Here is a 25,388-nt window from a genome sequence, read left to right as displayed (position 1 = left end):
CTGAGAAGAAAATATACATTTATCTGTAATAAAACTCAAATTGTTAAAACATTTATTTGAAAAAATCACATACATACATCACAATAATATTGATTTGCATTACTAGCCTATTTAACTAGCTAAAAACAGTTATAACTTATTACTAACATCTTATTACATAAATAAATTACGTTCCAAAGTTTATTAATAATTCCAGAAAACAGAAGTAATCTATTTTAAAATTTATATACTTATAAAAAAATGAGTGAAAAATCAGTTTTTTGTATAAAGGAACGTAAAGAATTCAAGTAGGTTTTATTAGATTTTTAGTGCATTTTTATTTTAGCTTAAATTTATTTCATGCTAAATTTTATGCATTCATATTTGGCGTTTGGCGTTTGAAATTAATTAATTGTAAATTAGAATATTGATGAAAAAGCCAATTTTTATCAAAGAATTTCATACTGTACTAGTTCATTAGTACCAATAATTTTTATTAACGATCTTCAATGGGAATTAACCATAACTTTACTTGGAAATGCGTCGAATTTGACGTTTCGATAAGTTCGATGTTATTGTTGGGAGAAGATTTAATGTAAGACGGACCAATTTCTTGTCGGGATAGTACGTTTTTTAATGAGTATTTTTTACTGCTTTTTCCTCGTTATTTACAATAGAACTGCTAACGAGATAATTTTACTGTCATGATTGAGTTGTCTTTTAAAGAAGATTAGAGAATAGTCTTGACTTCCACTCGACAATACGTTGTGTCCATCTATTGTCTGATAGTCTGGCGCTATATCCTACCCAATTCCATTTTAGTGACGCGATTTTTTCGATAGCGTCAAACACTGGCCAAAGATTTTCCTTAATTACTATTTAAATGGGAATAAGCCACAATTAAAGGATAAAGTACGTTTATTGACGTTTCAATTTCCACTTCGAAAATCGTTCTCAAAATACTATTGTTTGTATTTTGAGAACGATTTCCGAAGTGGAAATTGAAACGTCAATACACGTACTTTAACCTTTAATTGTGGCGTATTGCCATTTAAATAGTAATTACTTTAAAATGCCACAAGAAAATAGCTTCAGAACAATAAAAAGATTTTCCTTTTGAGGCATATGGGTAGATACGATTTAAATACATTTTTATAATACAATTTTACCAAACGCTGCCCAGGTTTATCCTATGAGAGGTGGGAGCTCACATGTCTGGTTATCTCTGCCCATCCAAATTTCATGTCCTTAGTACTTATACGATACAATCTGCTCAATATCCTTACCATGAACAGCAATATTACGATTTGGCATAAGATTACGTGAATATTTGCGTTTTGTTCATGTTAATCTTTAGTCTGAACTCCAAGGAAGCATGATATAATTTTTTTAACATTATTGCATCATCCACATAATCGGCTATGGCTATAAGGACGATGTCATTTGCGAATCTCAAATAACCGAGCTTTTCTCCATTTATGTTGATACCATACTCGTTAAGATCTACCTTCTTACAAGTATGCTCTAAAAGTGTCATGAATAGCTTTTATCTTCTTTCTCATACTCCTCACTGTATACAGAATTTATTTGTTTCTTGTTCAGACAGTGAGTCCTACGCTGGCCGTGCGATTTTGGTAAATATATTTGATTATAGGAAAATGAGAACGTCTATAAAACCAATCAAAAATAAATAAGCACCGGGACCTGGAGTCATCTCACCTAAGCTTATAAAGTACGGCTGAAAAAAATTACACAAAGGAATGGACGGAGGCATATATGACATCTATATTTAAGAAAGAAGATAGAAAACGATGCGAAAACTAAAGAGGAATAAGCGTAATATCATTAATAGGAAGATTATATGGGAAGATACTGCGAGAAAAGATAGAGTAAGCGACAAAAGGCAAAATCGGGGAGGATCAGGCAGGCTTCACGGCAGGCACATCATGCATAGACCACATATTACACACTGGAACAACTGTTAAAAAAGAAAAAGCAAAAAATAGTATACATTTGGCATTTGTGGACCTGAGAATGGCGTATGACTCTGTACCAAGGTCAGAACTCTGGGAGACAATGTACAAATTATAAATACAGACGGAATTCATAGAAGCTACAAAAGCTCTGTATAAAAAAATAAAGTGTCCATTAAAATGGGAACAAGAATCATAGGAGACTTCACCACAACAAAAGAGCTCCTGCAAGGTTGTTCCACATCTCCAACCTTATTCAAAATATACTTAGAGAAAGCCTTGACTACATTGAAAAGAAAATGTGAAGGCATGGGAGTACCGGAACGAAGCGAATACCTATATACGTTAAGCTTTGCACACGATCAAGTAGTAATTGCACGAGACCAAGAAGACCTCAGTTATATGATGAAGAACATACAAGAAGAATAACCAAGGCTGGCCTAGATATTAACCTCGTGAAAACAGAGTACCTATCTATAACTGAAGAAGACATAAAAGATATACGTATCGACGACAGCGTAACAATCAAAGAAAAGGATAAATTCAAATACTTGGGATTAGGAAAAAGATTAGGACAAACAAAAACAGCAATCCGACAACTTAACTCAGTATGGTGGGATAAAGACCTAAATATGAAGACAAAAACACAGATTTATAAAACATTAGTATGAAGTATTATGACATATGGGGCTGAAAATTGAATTATAAACACGAAAAACACCAGTAAGATAGTAGCAACAGAAACGGAATGCCTGCGAAGATGCTGCAGAGTAACAAGAATGGATATGAGAAGTAATGACGAAATAAAGCAAAGAACATCAATAGAAACAGACATACTTACATATATAGAACAAAAAAGACTAAAGTGGTATGAACAGACATGTAAGAAAAATTAGCGACAGCAGATGGATAAAGAGAATCACCGAATGGAGCCCCATAGGTGGAAGGAAGGTTAAGTTTTACTAAAAATTTTATTATATCATTGTACCTTAAAAAAGCAGCCTATAACTATTTTTTACCAAACTAGGTGCCTCTGAGTCTAAAATATGCCCCTCGAAAATAGCCATTTTTACCCTATATTTAAAGAGCTATATCTCTGAATTCAGTGGACTAATTTTAACTCAGAAGATCTCATTTTTTTTGCTATAGTGTCAAATTTTTGTTGAAATAATTTACAAAAGCCCAAAAGAAAATTTTTATTTTATAGGTCAGGAAGAACGAACAGAATTACATTTTATGATTTTCAATTAATTACCAAAATTTAACCAAACGGGAAAAAAATGTAAAAATAGATAAGTTGGGGCTTTTAAATGCCTTTCAAACGAGCATTAATAAATTACAATTCATTTCGTAGATTCGACGATACAGCTGTTTAAAAATAGTCAGTTTTTTGAAAATCGCATTTTTTATCATTTTAAACTGATAGCACAGAATAAATAACAATCAGAATGCCCACTCTCAGATGTCGCCTTTGAAGTTTGTCAGCACGCGATCGCCATATTTTAAACGGAAACATAGACTTAAATTAAGAAATTTATGACAAGCTATGACAGAACTGTAATTTAAATTTAGATATTGTAAAAGTAACTTACATTTTAATATCTTATTCAGATTTATATCAATATTTACTTATGCACTATAGCAATTCTGTGCTTTCTCTCATACTTGTACTCAGGTCTTTTAATATCAGTGCTGTTGCTTCATATTTTAACGACGAAAATAAAGAAATCTCACTAAATTTTCCACCACATATTTCATAAAAATCACGATTCTACCATCGGCTATATCACGTTTATTGGACTATAACGTTCCTAATCCATTCCGCCGTGACCGGAATTTTATGATAAATTCCAGGTTGATGGGGCACACCGCAGCCGAAGCCGGCACTGATAATGCCCACTAAAGTCCACCTTCCACGTTCGAGAATTATTAAAGGACCTCCCGAGTCCCCTAAACAGGCGTCCTGCTTCCCGCTTTCGTGCCCAGCACATAACATCTCGCTGTGGAGATCGACGTAAATCCTATTGAGCTTGTGCCACCGTACACATTCTTTTATATCTAAAACAAAATAAAGAATTATGGATGTGATAGGAATATTTTTTCATTACACACTTTATAGATTATTTATAGGTGAAGTTAATACAATATAGTAAAAACTTAAATATGCTTATAATTTCAAATATATTTGTTAACATACATTTACAAAAAACAGCCAGAAAACTACAAAAGTATAAACTTGTGAAATACTATGCTAAAACTTACAAGTAAAATTTTACAAGTGCTAATAAATCAGAGGATAAGTTTAGCAGATGAACAACAGGGCTTTCGTAGTGGAAGGTCGTGAACAGATGCAATATTCGTTATAAAGCAAAGTACTGAGAAATCACTCGAGTATAATAGACCAGCATTTCTTTGACCGATTGACCTAAAGAAAGCGTTTGACAGAGTAAGACTCAAAGATGTATCTTCTGTATAATAGAGAAGTTCCCCTAAATATTTAAAAAACTATCGAAAATATCTACCAAAACAATAAAATGGAAGTCAAAATAGATGGACAACTTACAGAACCTATAGAAATAGGCAGCGGAATAAGACAAGAAGATTCATTGAGCCCCATGCTCTTCAATTCAATCATGGATAAAATCATCAAAAGCATTAACAAAGAAAGAGGATGCAGAATGGAAAACAAACAAATAAAAATACTCAGAATGTTACGCAGACGACGCAATATTGATAGCCCAAGATGAAGATAGTCTACAAAAACTGGTCCAGAGATTTAACATGGACGGAACAAATAGAATTTAATATGACAAACTCATCTCAGAAAACTAAAACAATGGTAGTCAGCAAAGAACCAACCAGATGTAGAATAGAAATTGATGGCATCATTATTGTACAAAGTAATGGAAATAAAATACCTGGGAATTACACTGTCTAGCCATGGAGACCTAGACAAAGAAGTGAGAGATCAAGTACAAATGCAAATAGACTGGCAGGATGCCTTAATAACGCTATATGGCGAAACAGACACATTAACACTGAGATGAAGTCAAGAATTTATAAAGCCAGTGTACGACCAATAATAACATATGCCTCAGAAACAAGACCCGATACAGCCACAACGCAAAGTCTACTGGAAATGGCAGAGATGAGAGTACTGAGAAGAATTACAGGAAATACGCTGAAAGATCGAAAGAGAAGTGAAGACATTAGAAGAAAATGTAACGTACAGTGTATAAATGAATGGACACAAAATAGAAAAAAGAATTATATAACCACATAAGCAGAATGGAGGAGACCCGTGTCGTCAAAATAGCAAGAGATAAGTCACCAATCGACAAAAGAAGTATCTGACGACGGCAAAAAAGATGGAGTGACAACCTTCTTCTTCGTCTTCACTGGCTGTACAACTCGCGGTGAGTTTTCGCCGCATCCACTATCGCCCTCCATCCTCTACGATCTTGCGCTTCTATTTTCCATTGTTGTATCCCAATTCTAGATAAATCGGCTTCAACATCATCCTTCCTTTTTATTCTCAGTCAGCCTTTTGATCTTCTACCATCTGGTCTTTCAAAAAACACTGTTTTTAACACTCTGTCATCCTCTGATTGTACCACGTGACCTGCCCATCTTATTCGGTTTGCCTTAATATGTTCAACTGTGTTTTCAGTTCCATACACAGTCACCAATTCAGCATTGCGGCATCTTCTGCAATCCCCTGTGAATTCATCTCTTTGAGGGCCAAATATTATTCTGAGAACGTTTCTTTCAAATATTAGGAGCTTATTGATTTCCCGCTGGTTGAGAGTCCATGTTTCACTGCCATATGTAATAATTGGGCGAATAATCGACTTCTACAGTGTTTATTTAGATTTTCTCTTTGACAACCTTTCATAGAGGTATTAATCAGCCAATGAAGAGGCAGAATTGCTCATAAAAAGGAAGAAGAAAAAGAAGAAGAAGTACAGTATTTTATAGTATCTCGGGTCTCTCTCCTTTTAACGGCACTACAGTCCAAATCAAGCTTTGCCTCCTTCAAACTATGCCACTAACCTTGCTGGTCTCGCGCACATCCATTTCAGGTTCTTTCGTCTAGCAAATGATTATCTAGGGCTCTTTTCAGCAATCTTTTGACCTCCATTCTCACTACATGTCCAGCTCATCGAAGTACAACGAATTTAGAGATCGGTGCCTGTTTGTACAGCTGGTTCAAATCTTGGTTGTACCTGGATCTCCATACTACATTTTTGTTAATAGGTCCAAATATCTTCCTTAGCACTTTTCTTTTAAAGACTTCTAGCTTTCTTTTTGTGTTTTTTTGTGACCCATGTCTCATAACTATAAAATACTATTGGTCTGATAATAATTTTTAAATACTGATTGTCAATCTACAGTTTGTGTTTTTGGAGCGGAAAAAATCAAGTAATAAATAAGCTTTGTCTCTCTTTAATATTCTTCTTTAAATTTCTAGTTCATCTGTTTCATCCGTGCTTCATACAGCTTCCAGATATGTAAAACTTTCTACAGTTTCAATATCGTCCTCTTTTTCAACTGTGCGTCTGATTCCACTGGCTCTTGTCTGTGTTAGCTCTTTTATCTTTTGCAAATTTTAATTTGAGTTCGGTGGCTTTTACTTCTACTGCGAGAAATTGTGATGTCATCGGCATAGATGGCAATCTTTATTGAGTTATTTGGTAGGAAATTAGCTCTTCCTATATATAACTACAGAGTCTTATCACATATTCGAGAGTCAGTTTGAATAGTGTCGGTGCGAGCCCGTCTCCTTGCTTGCATCTTTTGACTATTAAAAAGTTCTCTTTTCTTCTCGTTCTGAATTTTCTACTTAAGTAATGTTCAAATTAAACATTTTAATAGGTTTTAAGAACTGCTCATATGGCAAAAGCAATACACAATTTTTAAATCGACTAATATAGAAGACATAAATTATTCGAAAACTTGAAACTACGACGTAATTCGACGAAATATATTATACAGGTCACCGTGTGGCATAGAAATAACACGATATAGCAGAGTAAAAAAATTTGAGCAGCTATGCCCCAAAAACCTGAAAATGTTATTAAAAAAATGTAGAATACATTTTAGTGAACAGTATTTTATCACTAATTAATATTTTAATTGATGACATGATTAAATATATTTTATACAATATAATAATATTGAAGATATATCTTTAACCTCAGGAATTTGAGGAATTTTCCCCATTCTGCTGATAAGCTTGAAAATTACAGGGTTTTCCCTAAATAGTTTGATCTCCAAATGTCTCTAATAACATATATTTGAAACATAATCACGGTATTAGATTTTTGTTTGGATACAGGGCAGCGACAAGCCGCTAATACGTATTTCGACCTCTTTAGGTCTCCTCAGAACGGTATAGCCACTGCTCATATATTTGCAACATATATTTGCTTTATCAGGTATTGAAAACTAGTATATTACTACATTTAAAATAATTTTAACAACCACACACAAAAACTTTAAATTACCTACCTAAAATAGGAACTGAAGCACTCCTTAGAACATTAGTACCCATTAAATCATTGCTTCTCTTGATCTTCCCCCATCCCGCCACCACTGCCTCCCTCCCAGTCAGCTCTATGTCATTGTCCGGCAAACAAATGGGAGAAATATGGAAATGGGTGCTGGCTTCGGTCGCCAACTCCAGGAGGGCCAAATCAAATCTATCAGGTTGAGTGGCTCGATATCGGAATTGCGGATGAACGATCTTTTTGCGGACCTGAAAATGGTTTTAAATCAATGGAGGTTTGGATAATGTATCGTTTTGTTGGAAATTTATAGGCAGTGAAATATTTGAGACATTTCTCAAATGTAGCTGTTTTTCTAAATTACGTATGTATAAACGTTACTATAAATAACTACAAGAAGTATTTTTTAATTATGTATCCTTTATAAAATTTTCAAATATGTCAATAAAATTATAAGATATAATTTTATATCTTACAATTTTATTGTCTATATAAGATAAGTTTATACAGGGATGGGTGCCTTAAGAACCGGCAAAATAACGCAGAAGATAGAAAACATAATACGCTGTAAAATAAAAAGAGATGAAAGTAGTAGAGGTGAGAAATTATCGATATTAACCTATAATTTACTTTACATTACATTAGAATTATCGAAAATTTCCCACCTTTAGACGTTAGCTTATGAGCTGGTTGACTTCAGTCATAGTAATACCTACCACGTAATGTAAGTAAAAACAGTTTAAGTAGGAGTATTTTCTATCCAACATTAAAGTATTGATCAATAATAAACTATGATTTGAGACGTCTCATACACTCTTCTCAATACAGAATTATCATAGCTTGTTATTCTGTATTCGTCAACACAGAATTAATTATCAAATCACTACTAATTAAACTGTTTACTTACATTTGCTTTATTGCCTTCAATCAGTTTTTACTTTATGCGAAATTTAAAAAAATGTAAATATTCGACGTCATACTTGTAATATTATGACTGAGTCAACTAAATAGCTCATAAGCTAACGTCTAAAGGTGGGAAACTATCGATAGTCCTAATGTAATTTAATGTAAATTAGAGGTTTCTATCGATAATTTCCCACCTCTACTACTTTCATCTCTTTTTATTTCACAACGTGTTATGTTTTCTATCTTTTGCGTTATTTTGCCGGTTCTTAAGGCAGTCATCACTGTATAAGATATTTATTGTATTTATGTTATTCATATACAGGAGGCTGTGCATTGTTTCTTTGATCCAAATTTGCTAAAGATGACGATAATGAACCACCCACACCAGAGGTGACGACAAACGAAGAAATAAATATTAAGGTGGAAGAGGTAAAGGAAGCATTAAGGAAATTAAAAAATAGAAAATCACTAGGAGAGTATACCGAAGTATACCGAGTATACCGAACTGCTGAGGTACGGAGGACCAGATCTGACCAAACAACTATTAAAACAAATCCAAAAAATAATAGAACAAAACAGAATTCCTCAAGAATGGAGATCAAGCATCCTAATACCTCTCTTCAAAAAGGGAGACAAATTGGACCCGGAAAATCAGAGAGGAATTAATTTATTAAACACAACACTAAAATTACCAACCAAAGTGATAACAAATAAACTGAATGAAATTATAACACTAGCAGAAGAACAACAAGGTTTTAGGTCGGGAAGATCATGCACCGACGCTATATTTATAATAAAACAAGTGCAAGAGAAATCGTTAGAATACCACAAATCGGCATATCTTATGTTTCGTGGACCTTAAGAAGGCATTTGACCGGGTCAAATTAAAACGCGTTATCCACTTACTGTACGCAAGAGAGATACCTCTAGGAATATTCAAAACAATCGAAAATATCTACCAAAACAACACAATAAAAGTAAAAATAGAAGAAGAACTAACCGATCATATTAAAGCTGGCAATGGGATAAGACAGGGAGATTCCCTGAGTCCTCTACTATTCAATCTGATTATGGATGAAATAATAAAAAAAGTTAGAACTTAACAAGGATACCAAATGAGAGAAAAACAACTTAAAATAATCTGCTATGCAGACGACGCAATACCACTTTCTCAAAGTAAAGATGATTTACAACGTATGCTACACCAATTTAATATAACCGCAAAAAAAAATTTAACATGTTAATTTCCCCAAGAAAGATAAAATGCATGATTACAACAGCAAATTTACTAAGAAGTAAAGAGGAGCTGGAAGGTCAGATAACAGAACAAGTGATGGAGTTTAAATATCTAGGCATCACATTATCTAGCTACAGAAAGCTCGAAGTCGAAGTGGAAGATCAAGTGAATAGAACAAACAAAGCCGCAGGCTGCCTGAATGAAACAATATGGAGAAATAAAAATATCGGGAAAGAAACGAAAGGCAGAATTAACAAAACAGTCATCAGGCCAATAATGTCATATGCGGCAGAAACAAGACCTGACACAGCGAGGACAAAAAAGATGTTAGAAACAGCAAAGATGAAAACACTCAGAAAAATTGATAGTAAGACACTATGGGACAGAGCTAGAAGTACAGATATACGACGTAGATGCAAGGTGGAGAACATCAAGAACTGGGTAAGAAATAGAAGAGTAGAATGGAATGATCATATAAACCAAATGATAACAAGTAGAGTCGTAAAGACGGCAAGAGACGGTTCTCAATAGGAAGACGATCAATAGGAAGACCACGAAAACGATGGAACGACAACTTACTGGAGAAGAAAAAGAGGAAGGTGCAGGAGGCTGTGTATGAAGATGTCATAATTGGCTCAATTGTCTCATTTAGAATTAAACAATGAAGATTATGAAAATTTACTTTTAATTCTTGGGAATTGTGATTGTTATCAAAAGAACATGTGATTTTAAAGATTACTAAAAAATTTAACATATTTTGGTTGTTTTCATCAAAAAGTTAACAAAGTGAGGCCTACTGTTGATAATACTAATCATACAATATTGTTCTTGGTTACTATATCGTTTATCCCGAAGCATCATCGCGTTGTGATGAGAGAGATTTAGATCTACCAATGCCATCTATTCACGAATGAAAAAAAATCATAAATTTCATCTCTATTATTAAACCCAAGTTCACAGTTTAAAGCAGACAGACTAGTTGCGGAATTTGTAGTAATAAACTGTTAGGAATATAAAATCCACAAGGAAAATAATTCCTGCAGCTGGCTGTATACCACGTATCACAAAAAGAGGTTAATCTTTGTATATGGGTATATTTTATAAAAACCCTTAAAAGGGCTACATTAAAAACACGAACGTTTTCGGAACAACAGTTCCATCATCAGGTTAAAATACAGGTTACCATGCCTGAGCCACCAAAATATTTGGGTAAAAACCCTTTAAAATGTATTATGTTACCAAAGATTGTACATGATGTTGATAATATTAAACATCAAATAATATTATCAACATCATGTACAATCTTTGGTAACATAATACATTTTAAAGGGTTTTTACCCAAATATTTTGGTGGCTCAGGCATGGTGACCTGTATTTTAACCTGATGATGGAACTGTTGTTCCGAAAACGTTCGTGTTTTTAATGTAGCCCTTTTAAGGGTTTTTATAAAATATACCCATATACAAAGATTAACCTCTTTTTGTTAGGAATATGATGAATTTTTGAAGAAGATTCTGGTATTTGGTGTGAAAAATTGATTAATGTCAAAATGTACAAAAAAACGGAACTTTACGGTCATAATAGGCATAATTCGCATTACTGGAGTGAAGTAAATCATCATTTAACAAGAGTACATGGTTTTCAGAAGCTATGGGAGTTTAATGTCTTTTGTACAATAAGAGACAATCAGGTTGGTTGTAGCTCTTTACTTTTATTATGGTAACTTAAACGGTTAGAAATTGCGGTTAAATCATTTTATAATTTTTTGTTTTCTAATAACTACATTTTTAAGTAAAAGTTATCTTAATATATTCAAATAACTCATTATTTATATCGTTTACCACGGCAAGAAGTTAGAAAACTGTTTTTTCTTTACAATCAAGCTTCTCCTCAATCTTTCAAGATCATTATCCAATTTTTAGAGATGAGAAATTTGAAGATAGGTGAATAGCCAACAATAGTCCTTTTTGGTGGCCCCCTTGAGAGACGGACATAAGACCTCTAGTTTTTTATATGGGGCTAAATACACCATGAAGTATATTCCCATTTTCATACAACAAAGGGAGATTATGAATTTCATCTTCGCAGTGCTCTCCCTGCAGCAATCATTAGACATGCAACAAACGAAAGCGTAATAAAAGGGCTCTATAAATATTTGCAAGCTCAAGGACAAAATTTTATATGATCTAGGAAAAACTAAATAATAATTATTTTATAAGAACAGATTAGAAGCCAAATTATTAAATTGTCTCTCAAAAGACCGAAAAAACACAATTTTGAACTTATTTCACCTAACGCTTAATCTCTGGGTCAATATAAATAATAACCAACTTGAAGTTATTTTTAACCCTTAATCTCTAGGTCAATATAAAATTATCACTAACCTAGAAATCCACCGTTTTGCTATTTTAAAAAGCTTACAGCATATTCAGTTCCTCTACAACCTTCTAATAGCTTAATTACATAATCCTTAAAATAATCCGATAATAGGTATAATTATTCTTTATTCTTAAAAGGACCAAAATGAATTACCTCGATTTGAAACAGTGATCATAAGTAGCTAAAATTTGATAACAAGCCTTATGGCTATGCAACTAATTATACATTTTAGACATTTTTAATGTAATAAAACCTAGAGAAAACTAGACTTGCAACGCACACGGACAAACTAGATAAAAAGATCAGGAGATAGAGAGCTGTATCTAAGATTCAAAGTCCATTACGTCTAGCAATCAACAGCTTTTTAACCTTAATGATGATTATCACTAAGTACTGCTACCAATATGGCCAAATTTGGAGCTTGCTAAGCTAAGCAATATATAAGCAACATAAAAAATTCACAAAATTAATTTAAAATTTTTATAGTTACCATATGTAAATCCGCTGGAGCTAATTCCTTAACTGATCCTGTGTCCTGAGTATCAAGTTCTCCTAAATATATCCAAATATCTTTCAAGTTTGCAGCTATAATACAGTGGGCAGCTGTAGCTACAAATTTTCTTGACACTAAAACAAAGCCACATTTAAATTATCCATGTAAAAAATAAGAATCGGATAGGATTTTTCTTGGTAACTTTAGATAATAATTACCGTGAGCGATAGATCGACAAAGGCGGTTCAGTTGCTAGACTAGCAAGGTCTCCTGATTTAATTCCTTACGATTTTTTGGATACTTAAAATCAATGGTTTATTTAATACCAATAGAAACACGCGCTTAGCATTGGAGACGAATTCAGGATACCTGTGACGGAACAATAGAGGAATTTTGGCAAGAATTCGGCTGTCTTTAAGTACGCGAATAAATTTGTTTGCAAAAGTTTGACAATATCACAATTGTTATTTTTTTTATTTTCATTGACCAGCTTTCACAAGTAGAAATTAACTTGTTAGTCAATGAAAACGTATGCATTGATACGTATACAATTTTTGTGTACAGAATGCTACATCTTATAGTATACCGTTTCAATCGTTTGGAAGATATTGTAATGAAACTGATGCTGGGGCACCATTCTTCAAAAGCTTTAGGTGTCTTGAAATGCATTTTTCGATAAGATAGTTTACGTCAAATCGAAATAAAAGTTTCAGAATCTGTACTTTTCTTTCATAAAGAGCACCCAGTATAGAACTTACCTAATACTCCTCCACATTGAAAAGTCTTCACCTTAATATAAGCTTGCCAAGGGAACTGTGCAAAATTAGCTTCTTTTCCTCCAATAATACGCTTCGATAATACTCTTTCAAAAGATATACCACACTGCTCATAATTATCTTCCAACAATGGGGAGAAGTCGTCGATCCTCTTTTGCAAAGTGAGCCCAGTATTATCTTCAAATCTAATTTAAACATATAAATGAAAAGATCAATAAACGAATCCAAGGGAATAATGAGTAAATAGTTAACAGAATTAAACTAGCAATCTAGCAAACTAGCAAGGGATACCTCGTTTGAAAGGTATTGAAAATACTAATTTTATTTGAGTTTAAGCTTATTTTAATGAATAAATTAAATAAATACTAAAATTGGAGTTTCGCATTTAATTAATAAATTTTAAAACCTCCGCCTCTGGTTACTTGTCAAAAAGTTGACGTTTTTCAATTCTCTAATTGCTTTTACGTCAACTTTTTGATAATTTTTCGACTGTTCTAACAACCATTCAAATTTCGTCATTTTGTGTCATGTGGAACAATTTCACCCAATCATGTCAACATCAGTGCAATTTTCAATCCCTATGACAACACGATCGAGTTTGACAACTTCATCCAAATAAATTTATAGATCTTCTATAGTAGAGAACAGCAACGAATCTAATGTTAACTTAAATTTTAATAATTGTACTTTCACTAACTGTACTTTTAATAAATAAATGTTTCGTTATGTTGAGTTATGATTTTTTTTTTTTTTCGAAAAATTATGCGCCGAATATCCCTCGGACATTGATAACAGACGAGATAATTTCATGACAATCGAAAGCTCGTTACTTGGTAACAGCACAAAGCCGAAGGTTGAGTGCTGTTACCAAGCAACGAGCTTGAGAAATTTGTCATGAAATTATGAGGCATTCATCAATGTCCGAGGGATATTCGGCGGATAATTTTTCGAAAAAAAAAATCATAACGAAACATTTATTTATTAAAAGTACAGTTAGTGAAAGTACAATTATTAAAATAAATAAACTCATATTTTTCTTTCTCATATTGACGGCCCAATCTTTTAGTATCAACGCCAATTCTTCTAAGCTTCTATGTTCATTCAACTCATATTCTCCTCCGCAGCAAAATTCCATGAATATTCCCCAAATATATTTGTGACTGTAGGTTGTATTTCTGGGAATTTTTTCTTTGAATAGCGCATTTATACTTTGAACATTCTCATTGCCGAAACGTGACATTTTGAAATTTATTTGGATGAAGTTGTCAAACTCAATCGTGTTGTCATAGGGATTGAAAATTGCACTGAATGCAATTATCGGTCTAATGTTGACATGATTGGGTGAAATTGTTCCACATGACACAAAATGACGAAATTTGAATGGTTGTTAGAACAGTCGAAAAATTATCCGCCGAATATCCCTCGGACATTGATGAATGCCTCATAATTTCATGAAAATTTCTCAAGCTCGTTGCTTGGTAACAGCACTCAGCCTTCGGCTTCGTGCAACGTCTGGTCGCAACTATTGTACGGGGAAGAAACATGGACATTAAAAGCGCTAATAGTTAAGAAGCTTGAAGCCTTTGAACTTTGAATATACCGGAGAATGTTGAGAATTCCATGGACTGCCAGGGTCACCAATGAGGAAATGCTGAGAAGGATGGGTCGAGACAAAAAATTGTTGAGAACAATAAAAGTACGCAAGACTGCATACCTTGGACACATACTAAGAAATGATAAATATAGTCTTCTGCAGGTCATCATACAGGGTAGAGTCGATGGAAAAAAGGGAATAGGTAGAAAGAGGAAGTCATGGCTGCGAAATATTCGAGACTGGACAAATATGACTGTAGACGAATTATTCCATGTTGCAAAAGACAGAGAAGCTTTTAAAAATGTGATCGCCAACCTCCGTTAATGGGGACGGCATAAGAAGAAGAAGAAGAGCTGCATACCTTTGTAACGTAAATCTGCTCATTTAACTGAATTTAAATGAACTGACGATGTGTATGGATTCATGCACGAAACATCTTCTTTAATAAGGGTTAAAGTACTAAATATCCTCCTTTCTTTTATTCTTTAAATCTTGACCGACAACTCTTAAGTATCTTAGTACACTACATATTCTATGTATTTAAATGCCAGTTCTAATTTAATATACATAGCTAAGACAGGACAACGCGTGTCCTAATCCATTCTATGCTGAGTTCGACGTAGATATTTGCTGGAAAATTACAATTATGGTTTAATTTAAAAGTTTTTAATAGCTCGGAGTTTTTCATTGCGCAAATCTTTTTTTTTGTATTTTAGCCTTGGTTTAGAGCCTTTAGTCACTTTCGCGAATTTAAAAAAAAATAAGGAAATGTACTAAAACTTACTCTAGATTTTCTTGCAGATCATTGTAATCCTCGTAAGGAATGACAGCTGGCGTATTATCCGTTGTGCCCGTTACACAACAAGCTACTATCCACGGACTGCCTCCACATCCTGACTGGCTGGAGCCTCCAACTATCCAACAGGCAAGTGACAAAGTGCACGCATGATGTTGTCCTTTTCTTTCACATTTCGATGGAAATCCCAACATTTTAACAAAAACTCGACCTAAAATTTTTGCGTAGATTTATTTTTATTCGATTTAAGTCTATTTAATAAAAGAATCGAAACTCTATACAATTTGTGAGAAATAAACTTATTAAAAAGTAGAAACGAATTTATCTCCGTAACTATTGATTGCAAAAAAATGTTTTTAGACGTTTTTTGGCTTACAGAATAACCAATAAACTTGAACAAACAAACTTAACTTCCCAAAAAAAGATACATCACATCTGCTATCAAGAGAATGTTGTAAAACTCAAACTCAAATCTGATTATAGTAACTGCTGATCTTCCTTTCAGTCCCTCCAATTACAATTTATATTCTCCGAAGGAGTTTTCTATTCGTAACAAACTTTATTGTTTTAGAGTTTGGGTTTTCCGAACTTTTTTCGTTGTAGATAAAAAAATCGAGAATCGAGCACCAGCAAGCTTATACATAAGAAAAGTATATTCTACTACCAGGAAATTTTATTTAAGTGCATAATTTTGATACATACGTAGTTATTAAATTTAAGCTATCAAAATAAGATTTCTACAGAAGAGTGGAATGCTTAGTACTTACATATATACTTACATATATACAAGGAAACTAAGACGTAACAAAACAACTGGATATCTAAACTTAATATGATGAATCAAGCACTAAGCAGTTGCTATGGAGTCAAATATCGTTGTGGCAAAGGGATACAAGCGTTTCACTGTACAGTGCTGCAATCTAGCGCATGGTATAAGTACTACCTCAAATATCACCTGTTTTCCTGAAAAGCCAAGAGGCACAAGCGCCACTTGTACCCCTTAGCCTCCAACTGACTGTCATCAGAGTTGTTTGTTATTGAATGTTGTACACGTTTGTCGACACTGTTGCTGTCGTATTTTTTAATTCAAACTTTACCCATATTATTCTATGATAGTTGGCAACTTTAAGAGTAAAGTAACCAAAGTTTTGCTACCTTAATCGAAATGGACATCGCAAGTATTGCAGATGAAGAAGAACAGGAGTCTCAACATAACCTCTTTACCGGTAAGTGAAAATTCTGCAAAGCCCATAGTTTGTGTTTATAAAGGCTATGAATCAGATTATTATAAGATAAAACCAGCGCATCTCTTATTTTTTCAGGCGATTCAGATACAGATTCTACATACCAGCCTCAATCTAGTGACAGTGACAGTGAATCCGAAGTAGAACCTGAACTACCTAAACCAGGACCATGGAAAGAACATAACAAACACCCCGGTAAGAAGAGGCTGAGAAGGTCAGAGAATTGGGCACAGGTACATGCAAAGCAGGCAAGAAATGAAGGGCACCTTTATACACACTCAACCGATTAGATACAACAGAATTTGTTTACAAGTTGCATAAAATATTTCTCAAATTTTGTGAAACCAACAAAAGAGTATCTTGTTTTTCTAGTACTTGATGGAGGTAATTAATTAAGCTAGAGAAAACTTTGTTTTTTATAATTTCTCTACCATCTCATGCCACACATAAGCTTCAACCTCTTGATAAAACAGTAAAACAATTTGACTTGGCCGCATTTTTAGGCAAGGCATTATTAAAGTCACAGCCAAGAGAAGTTGCTGTAAATGGATTCAAAGTAACGGAAATCTATCCTTTGACCATAACATTTTGTCTGCTGCAGACTTTATAGACGAAAAATATGAAGTCGAAAATACGTGTAACATGACAGCGCTAAACGTCATTGAACCCAAAAATGAAGCAGGATGTGGAAGCCAATAAATCTGTCCCCAAAGAAGCAGCTTCTTCATGAAAAGCTGTTGTATTCACAACCCACCTGCTACAAATTCATTGACGGATAGTCCATAGAACCATTGTTCCAGGGGACTTCTTCAAGATTTGTGTCACCTTTTGCAATATTCCCTATGCCAATCTGTAAAAAAACATCCACTTGGGAACAAAAACGTCACACATTGCAAACAATTAAACAATTAGATACCTCCTTTATTTTCTCGATAAAACTCCAAGCAAAAGACGTAATAGCTTAAAACAAAAAGCATTTGGAAATTCAGGAAATGAGGGTTTAAAACATTGTCGAAAAAAAATCCAGAAAAAATCAAAACCATCCGAAACCAGCAGTAAAGACAGTTGTTATGCAGCGTCTGAAAAAAAATTTTCCAGCTGACGATGATATTGACCTTGAGAAAGTTGCATAGTGTATATTTTTAAGCGAGATTTCAAGCAGACAAAAAAGCGAGCTTTGAATTCAATGCCTTATGTGTAACTTGTAGGCAATTGAACTAAGTTATTGAGCTCAGAAAGTCATGTCGCGATATGTTTGCGATATTTGCAAGTAGTTTCAATGTATTTCTGTTTTATTCACTAAGTTGCTAAATTATGTTTTTCTTTGGTGAAATAAAACAGTTGTATGTGATTTTCACGAAATTTATATTGTATTTAATATTTGTTTTTCCCAAAGCTTTTTTAAATAAATAATTGTTGAGTATTATTACTAAATGATGAATCTAAGTATATGTCGAATTGAACATCATTATCATAAACGAGAAAAAAATATTTGGAAAAAAACAAAAACACATATTAGTACCTTCTTCTCTAAAATCTGGAATAAAGACGACGAAGATGAAGTAAAAAAGTTTGCTTTTATTTGGCTAGTACAATTTTAAAATAATTTCTACCTTTTATTTTTTTTAAATGTCAATTTATTTTTCCGTACTCTTTGAGTGATACCACATAACCTAAAAAAAACATCATCGAAAGGTCAATCCATTTTTTACATACAGGAAATTTTCGGTAAAGTTCTGTAACACAAGATTTTCATATAGATTAAATTGATGTCTACTTCACTAACGATATCTTATCAGCAAATCTTATCTTTGGACCGTTACATCAATGTCGACGTGGACGATGAACTCCATGATAATCACTATATAAAAACAAGCCTTTTTGCGTTATTTCATGGTAAAGTTTTGAGATCATTTGTGCGCTGATGTGTCGATAAGAAACGACACATTCATTGTGGCAGAAAAGGGGTTAGAATAAAATTGACCAAGGGATAATCTTAACTATATTAAAAATAGACAAACAAGTGAATAACCTCCAATAATTTTTCTACTCCCTATTTATAGAAAGAAAATTCTACAACAATTATTCTTCTCAAAATAGAACACAGATAAAAATTTAAAGCAGCTCCGCCAAACAGTCTAGTTATAACTTTGACAAAAGCGTAAAATTTGCCCGCGCATAAAAAATCTTGCATAAAATAATTAAACAAAGAATAAATTTAGAGTTTTTGGTGAAACTTGGGAAGTACACGTAGGAAAACTAAGAAACAAATTGTTTATCGAAATAATTTCCTATCCCATGCCAGTTTTTAAGTAATTTTAACATTAATAAGTAATCAGTAACATTAACATTTTAAGTAAGGGATGCAGGATGTTGAATATGATGAGCGACCCGAACGGCCTACGATTTCAAAAAGTTACTTAAAGTTTCAAACAGTGGTGGAAATCGATATAAAAGCACGAGATCTTTTAAAGTTTTCATAAGAAGCTTTCTTTCTAGTGTTGGTGACGAAACATTTGTATTTCTTAATATGACACAAAAAGTAAACGACAATCCATAGTAAAAGACTCAAAACTCTTTGAAAGTTAAAAAAGCGAGAATAAGCACGTCCAATTTCAAGGCGAGATTGATGTTTTTGTGCGATATACGGAGTGTAGTTCACATGTAATGGTTATCACAAAGGTAGACAATGAGTCAATATTCTCCGAGACAAAATTCGCAAACAGAAGCCCGAAATGTGAAAAAAGCTTGTATTCTCCATCATGATAATGGTCTAGCACACAATGCGCAGTCTGTTAAGCACATTATTTGGTCAAAACCCAGGTCACAGCCATGGAACTCCCGCCTCTTTCACCAGATTTAGCACTCTGCGAATTGTATATGTTCCCAAAAATTGAATCCTTCTTAAAATGAACGTTACAAGTCATTAAAGAATGTAAAACAAAAATAGGATTAGCTATTCGCAGCTACTGTCGGAATGTGACCTTCAGCAGTGTTTTACACAGTGAAAGCTTCGTATAGAGCAGTGTAAGGATGTGTAATGATAGTATGTTAAAGAGAAAAATAAAAAATTTAAAAACAGTGCGAAATACAAATGTTATAATTGCCAGAGCTCGTAGTCTAAGATTTTATATATTAATACATACAACATAATAACAATATACTCAATTAGTTAATATCCAAATACGCTGACAAAAATGTACACTTTATGTACAATATATCGCAACTCCGCTAAAAAAGAGTCACAACTCAAAAATCGCCATTATTGATATAAACATGATACAAGTATTGAAATAAGTCGTACTTTCTTCCATAAAAGCGTCACTCTTATATGTGAACTATTTATCGGTAGATGGCGATATGACACGTTTGTTTTTTACAGGATAGCTCAGGATGCATTCCGCTACAGTGCCACCTTTGACTTTATAACAGTCTACACGTAGTGCTTAATTCTGAAAAAAGTTACATTTAGAACTGTGACAGTTTTTGTGTGAATTATTAGTTATATTTGATTATTGCAATTAATAAAATACAGTTTTTGTGTTGTGACAGTTTTTTAAAATTATAAACGAGGAAAGTACTTTGCGTGGTGCGGAGTAGAGTTACATTTTGAGTTGAGACAGTTTTTGTGAATACGTAAGTATATTTTTTCAAACTATTTTTGGAATATGACTATTTTGCAGAACCGGCACATACGATTTTCAAATTCACTGGTGTTTTCGTTAATTATAACGCTTGTTTAGAATTATTGACTGTTATTTTCTTGTTTATGACTGTATGTTATCCTTCCTAGTTTTTATTTATTATTATTTTTGTTGCAGTAAACAGGCTGGTTCCAAAACATGCAAAGTTCATCGAGTTCAAGGACATGCAGAATTATGGCCCTTGCAAAAAAAATAAATTCGGAGCATTATGCACCAGATCAAGTGCGAAACTCAGGTAATCTGATATTGAATAATAAAAAAATAGCCTAAATAACAAAGTTTTTATTTTAGCTATAATAATGTTTCTTCTTTTTTAGAAATATCATAAAGACATCTTTTGGAAGAGGAACTTGTTACTTATGATAATGCAAACTATATTATAGCAAACATTAACGATAGTAATAAGCCTAGTTCATCAATATTACGACCAAAACTGAAAGACGACCACGATTATATTATTTACCAAAACTGAAAGACCACCTCCAAATCTTCGACTTCGTAAGCGATAATGATGATGATTCGATAAAAGATCCAAACTAGTAATCAGATTCTAGTCCTCCTCCTCCTCCTTCGTCCTCCTCTTCTACATCAAGTGATAGTTCTAACTCAAGTAGTAGTGATAATCTAGATTGTAATGGTTTCTTGTCGAATTCAAACAATGTAAGCCAGGTAGCAGACACCCCACTTGCGGACTCTCAAGCAGTAAATACTCCAGCATCAAGCATTCAAGTATCAGACGTTGCAGATACTCCAGCAGCAAACTTACAAGCATCAGGATTTAAACTACCATATACTCAACTTGCAGACACCCAACCAGCAAACACTCAACCAGCCGACACCAAAATTGCCTGCCCTAAAAAAGAGGGAAAGAGCGAGTAGCTGTAGCAAAAAACTGGTTAAGTAACAAAGTCACGAAATTACGAAACTCTGGCCAAGAATATACCTCAAGATCTAAATCACAAAACCTATTGTTGCCAGAAGTATCAGAGACCTGCTGGTGGAGCAGGTCCAGAAGCAGGAGCAGAAAATATTGGGCCATGGAAAATATAAATAGACAGAGAGATTTTATTCACAAATGCATAAAACCAGTCAAACCAGCGTACAGGTACTACAGTGCAGAGAGGCCTAGACAATATAATAATGCAAACTATTTTCATATAAACAATAAGGAGCAAGTTCGCGTATCCAAATACGTTTTTATGACTACGCTAGATATCAACAATCGAATTACAAGGACGGTCGTTGACAAAGCTGAGAAAAGATTCCTGGAAGTAAACTTAGAGGTAAACACAAAAACCATAAAAAAGTGGATCCATCCATTAAAGACGGAGTTCATGAGTACATTCGATCGACTCCTCGTATTGACAGCCAATATCTCCGCAAGAAAACCAGGAGGGAATACATTGAAGTATTTAAATATGAAATATTTAATGACTATAAATAAAATTGGCAGAAAAACAGTCTACCTCATGCAAATTTAGTGATATTCTCAAAAATGTTTAATATTAGTTTCTTTACGCCCAGAAAAGATCGCTGTGAGTTGTATGATGCGTATGAAAATGCCATAGGAAAAGCTCAGGAAATATTGGAATACAAGTATGTATTACATTTGGAAAGGCGAAGGCTAATCCCAATTACATACATCAGTGTATATTTGCAAGCAGTTCTTCCTACGTTGCAAGGAACTGTATTTGTTTTTTATTATAAATCGAAGTTGAATTGCTACAATTTCACGGTGTCTGATTTGAAAACTGTTTCAGCGGAATGCTACTTTTGGCATAAAGGGCATGGAAATAGGGGGAGCGATTTGAGGCTATGTATATTTATGCTCTGGGTAAATACCCTAAAATACGTTTAATAACCCATAAATATTTTATATAGGCAGAATAAAGGCGATTCTGTTCATTCAACTATTTAGAAGGCTATAAAGAAAAGTTTAAAATCTGGTTTTATCTATGTGCCAAGTCAGTATGCACAAATCATTCGTTTGTAAAAAAAAAGGACCCTACCACGTAAATGAATTCGGTGATTTGGATTTTTAGTCGCTTAAAATATTGTGTGACGATATAGGCCTGACAGGCATCAAATCTGTGAAGGTTTTTAAGTTAAATCAATAAAATATTACCACCCTCTATTATAAAACCTACTATAAAGATGTAGAGTTCAAGCAAGTAGGTCTCTGTCGAAGAAAAAGCAATACCATTCCAAGTATATCACAACAGGCTTACAAAAGTGTACTTAGCATTAAAGAGAATAAGAAAAAAGATCTCTTGGATTTAGTAAACAATAATCACATTCCAAGTTGTATTGTCACATTCTATAACTCTTTGTAATAATAAATACAAAAGATTTTCCTGTTTTTCTTTGTGTTTGTTTTACTATACTCTAACAACGTGATTTTTAAGATAATAATATCGTGTTCTAAAAAAGTGTCACAATATCGGCATGTTTCTATTTTTTCACTAGGAACTGCAAAAATTGAATTGTGTTGAAGAAATAATGCCCCAATAACACTGAGCTAATATATTCCAGTTTACAATAAAATAACATACCAGCTTACATTTAGTGATGAAACTGACAAATAGATGGTCAACTGAACTAAAATTTTTAACATCAATTTTCTCAAAACAAGTTTTTGAATTGTGACACTTTTTAGCGGAGGTGCGATATGATCTTACTAAGTACTTAATTACTGAACAATATAGAAATGAAACAAAGACTGAAAAAGATAAAACTTACGATTTGGTAAAATGAAAATAGTGGATTAAGAAATTACAAAATATGTAGTGAAATCTAATAAACATCTAAAAAAATGTGTAAACAATTATTATAGACCTTTCAGGATAATTAGTGAATAAAACAATCGTTTTTGATCAAATCAAAAGAGCTGAAGTAAAACTGAAGCTGCTGAAAACTGCATTTAGAAAAACATTAGTTTTCCTCGTTATACTTTTAAAATTAAATTTGTTTGTCCTATTAATGAAGATGATATTCTGTTTTAAATTTAATATTTTTTATGTAGATAAAATGCTTCAAGAAAAAAAAAATTAGAAATGAGTATACCTGTAACACTAACCCCCTTCCTATACCCTTGTAGATGCTCATCTTCATAGAATTGATCGTTCCAATCGTGCGCCGCCGAAGACTGCCGGCTGAAAATAGAGAACCCATCGACAACACTACAATAAATAAACACCAGTAAGAATCGCATCTCTTGCACATCTTGCACTCAACTATTTTCACAGTCACATTTTTTATTGTTCTCAATAATTATGTTCGGAAGGCAGCGGCTGTAACGAGAACAAGATTAAATTGATGTTGATGATGGCTGGCTGCCAGTCGACTAACAGTAAAAGAATGATTGGTAACGGCACTAGTCCGAAAGTAACCTACTAACTTGGCCATTTACTCCTTCGAAATTGTGTCTGCAAGTAGCATATGAGATTCGAGAGAGGAAGTGGCCCACAAAAGTCTGCAAACTTCAACTTCGCTACATTAGTTATACATGTGAAGTATTAGAAATACACTGCTTAAACTAAATAAAACATTGTTTCTGGCTTGATCCTTTCTTGAGTCAATAAAATTATACTGCTGGGTTACAAGAAATAGATACTTTTAATTGTTTGTGATTTTCTAAAATTGTTAAACATTTACACTAAAGAGAAAAAAAATGTTACAAAATATGAATATAAATGTTTTTTACTGTATATTTCATGTTTTGATATTCTAACAATGTAGATATCATTAGAGAGAACTTGGACGAATCAGAAGATGGGATTGCTGTAAATGTACAGCAATAAACAATATTAGATATGTAGACGATACAGTGTTCCTGGCAGATATTGCGCAGGGGCTCTAAAGGATGATGGATAACGTTGTAGAAACATGTAACAAATACAGCCTAAAACTAAATTGCAAGAAGACAAAAATAATAATAATTAGTAATAATACCAACATAAATGCCCAAATTACAATAGACGATACACCGTTACAAAAAGTGGAAAAAATCTGCAATTTGAGCTGCAATATTAAGGATACTTGGGATCACAGCTACAAAATAAAAACTCGTATTGAAAAAGCCAGAAGCTCTTTCAACAGCCTTAGGAAGATTCTCTGCAACTTATCTTTAAGTATTATTATACGCATAAGAATTCTTATATGTTATGTCCAAAGTTTCTTCCTCTATATAGTAGAAAGCTGGAGCCTTACATAAGATGCCATAAAACGATTAGAGGCATTTGAAGTGTGGTGCTACAGACGTATGTTGAGGGTTTTATATATACACCACACAAGTAACATAACTATTCCCCAGAGGCTAAGAAACGACAAAGAAATTATCAACACCATAAAACCAGAAAATTGGCTTACTTCGGCCACATTCCGACTTCTACAGTTGATTCTACAAGGCAAGATTGAGAGTAAGGGAGGCCCTGGACGTAGATTTATATCCTGGCTGGCCAATCTTAGGAAGTAAACTGGTCTAACGTCAATTGATCTATTTCGAGCTGCTGTGAATAGAATAAGATGGGTCAATGTGGTCGACAACATCTCTAGAAGATAGGCACATTTAGAAGAAGATATCTTGACTATTTTTTTCTTTGTATTGTTCGCACTCATGACGCACACTGGAGTTTATCTTGAGCCAGTATAAATAGTGCAGGAGTACTACTAACATCAAAGAAATGCGTCAAATATCTGGGCGTGACACTACACCAATATAGCGGATGGGGGGAGCATATACGGGTGGTAGCCCAGAAGGCAGGGAAGAGTGCGGCTGCAAAGGGGAGGGACATTGGAGGA

At 33.6% G+C, this 25,388-nt stretch overlaps 1 protein-coding gene across 1 annotated transcript; it reads right to left on the bottom strand.

Annotated features, from left to right (window-relative positions):
* Window positions 1-208: 208 nt before the first annotated feature.
* LOC140442894 (trypsin-7) lies at window positions 209-23,965 on the bottom strand. The gene is made up of 6 exons (XM_072533854.1): window positions 23,652-23,965; window positions 15,629-15,851; window positions 13,233-13,435; window positions 12,472-12,608; window positions 7,464-7,710; window positions 209-4,010 (listed from the first exon to the last, which is right to left on the bottom strand). The coding sequence occupies exons 1-6, from the start codon at window positions 23,797-23,799 to the stop codon at window positions 3,745-3,747; spliced, it is 1,224 nt and encodes a 407-aa protein (XP_072389955.1). The 5' UTR covers window positions 23,800-23,965; the 3' UTR covers window positions 209-3,744.
* Window positions 23,966-25,388: the final 1,423 nt, after the last annotated feature.

Source organism: Diabrotica undecimpunctata, chromosome 6 (assembly GCF_040954645.1).
Source record: "Diabrotica undecimpunctata isolate CICGRU chromosome 6, icDiaUnde3, whole genome shotgun sequence".
Lineage (NCBI taxonomy): Eukaryota > Metazoa > Arthropoda > Insecta > Coleoptera > Chrysomelidae > Diabrotica > Diabrotica undecimpunctata.
The sequence above is the reverse complement of the archived record's forward strand: the minus strand, read 5'-3'. Positions and strand labels throughout refer to the sequence as shown.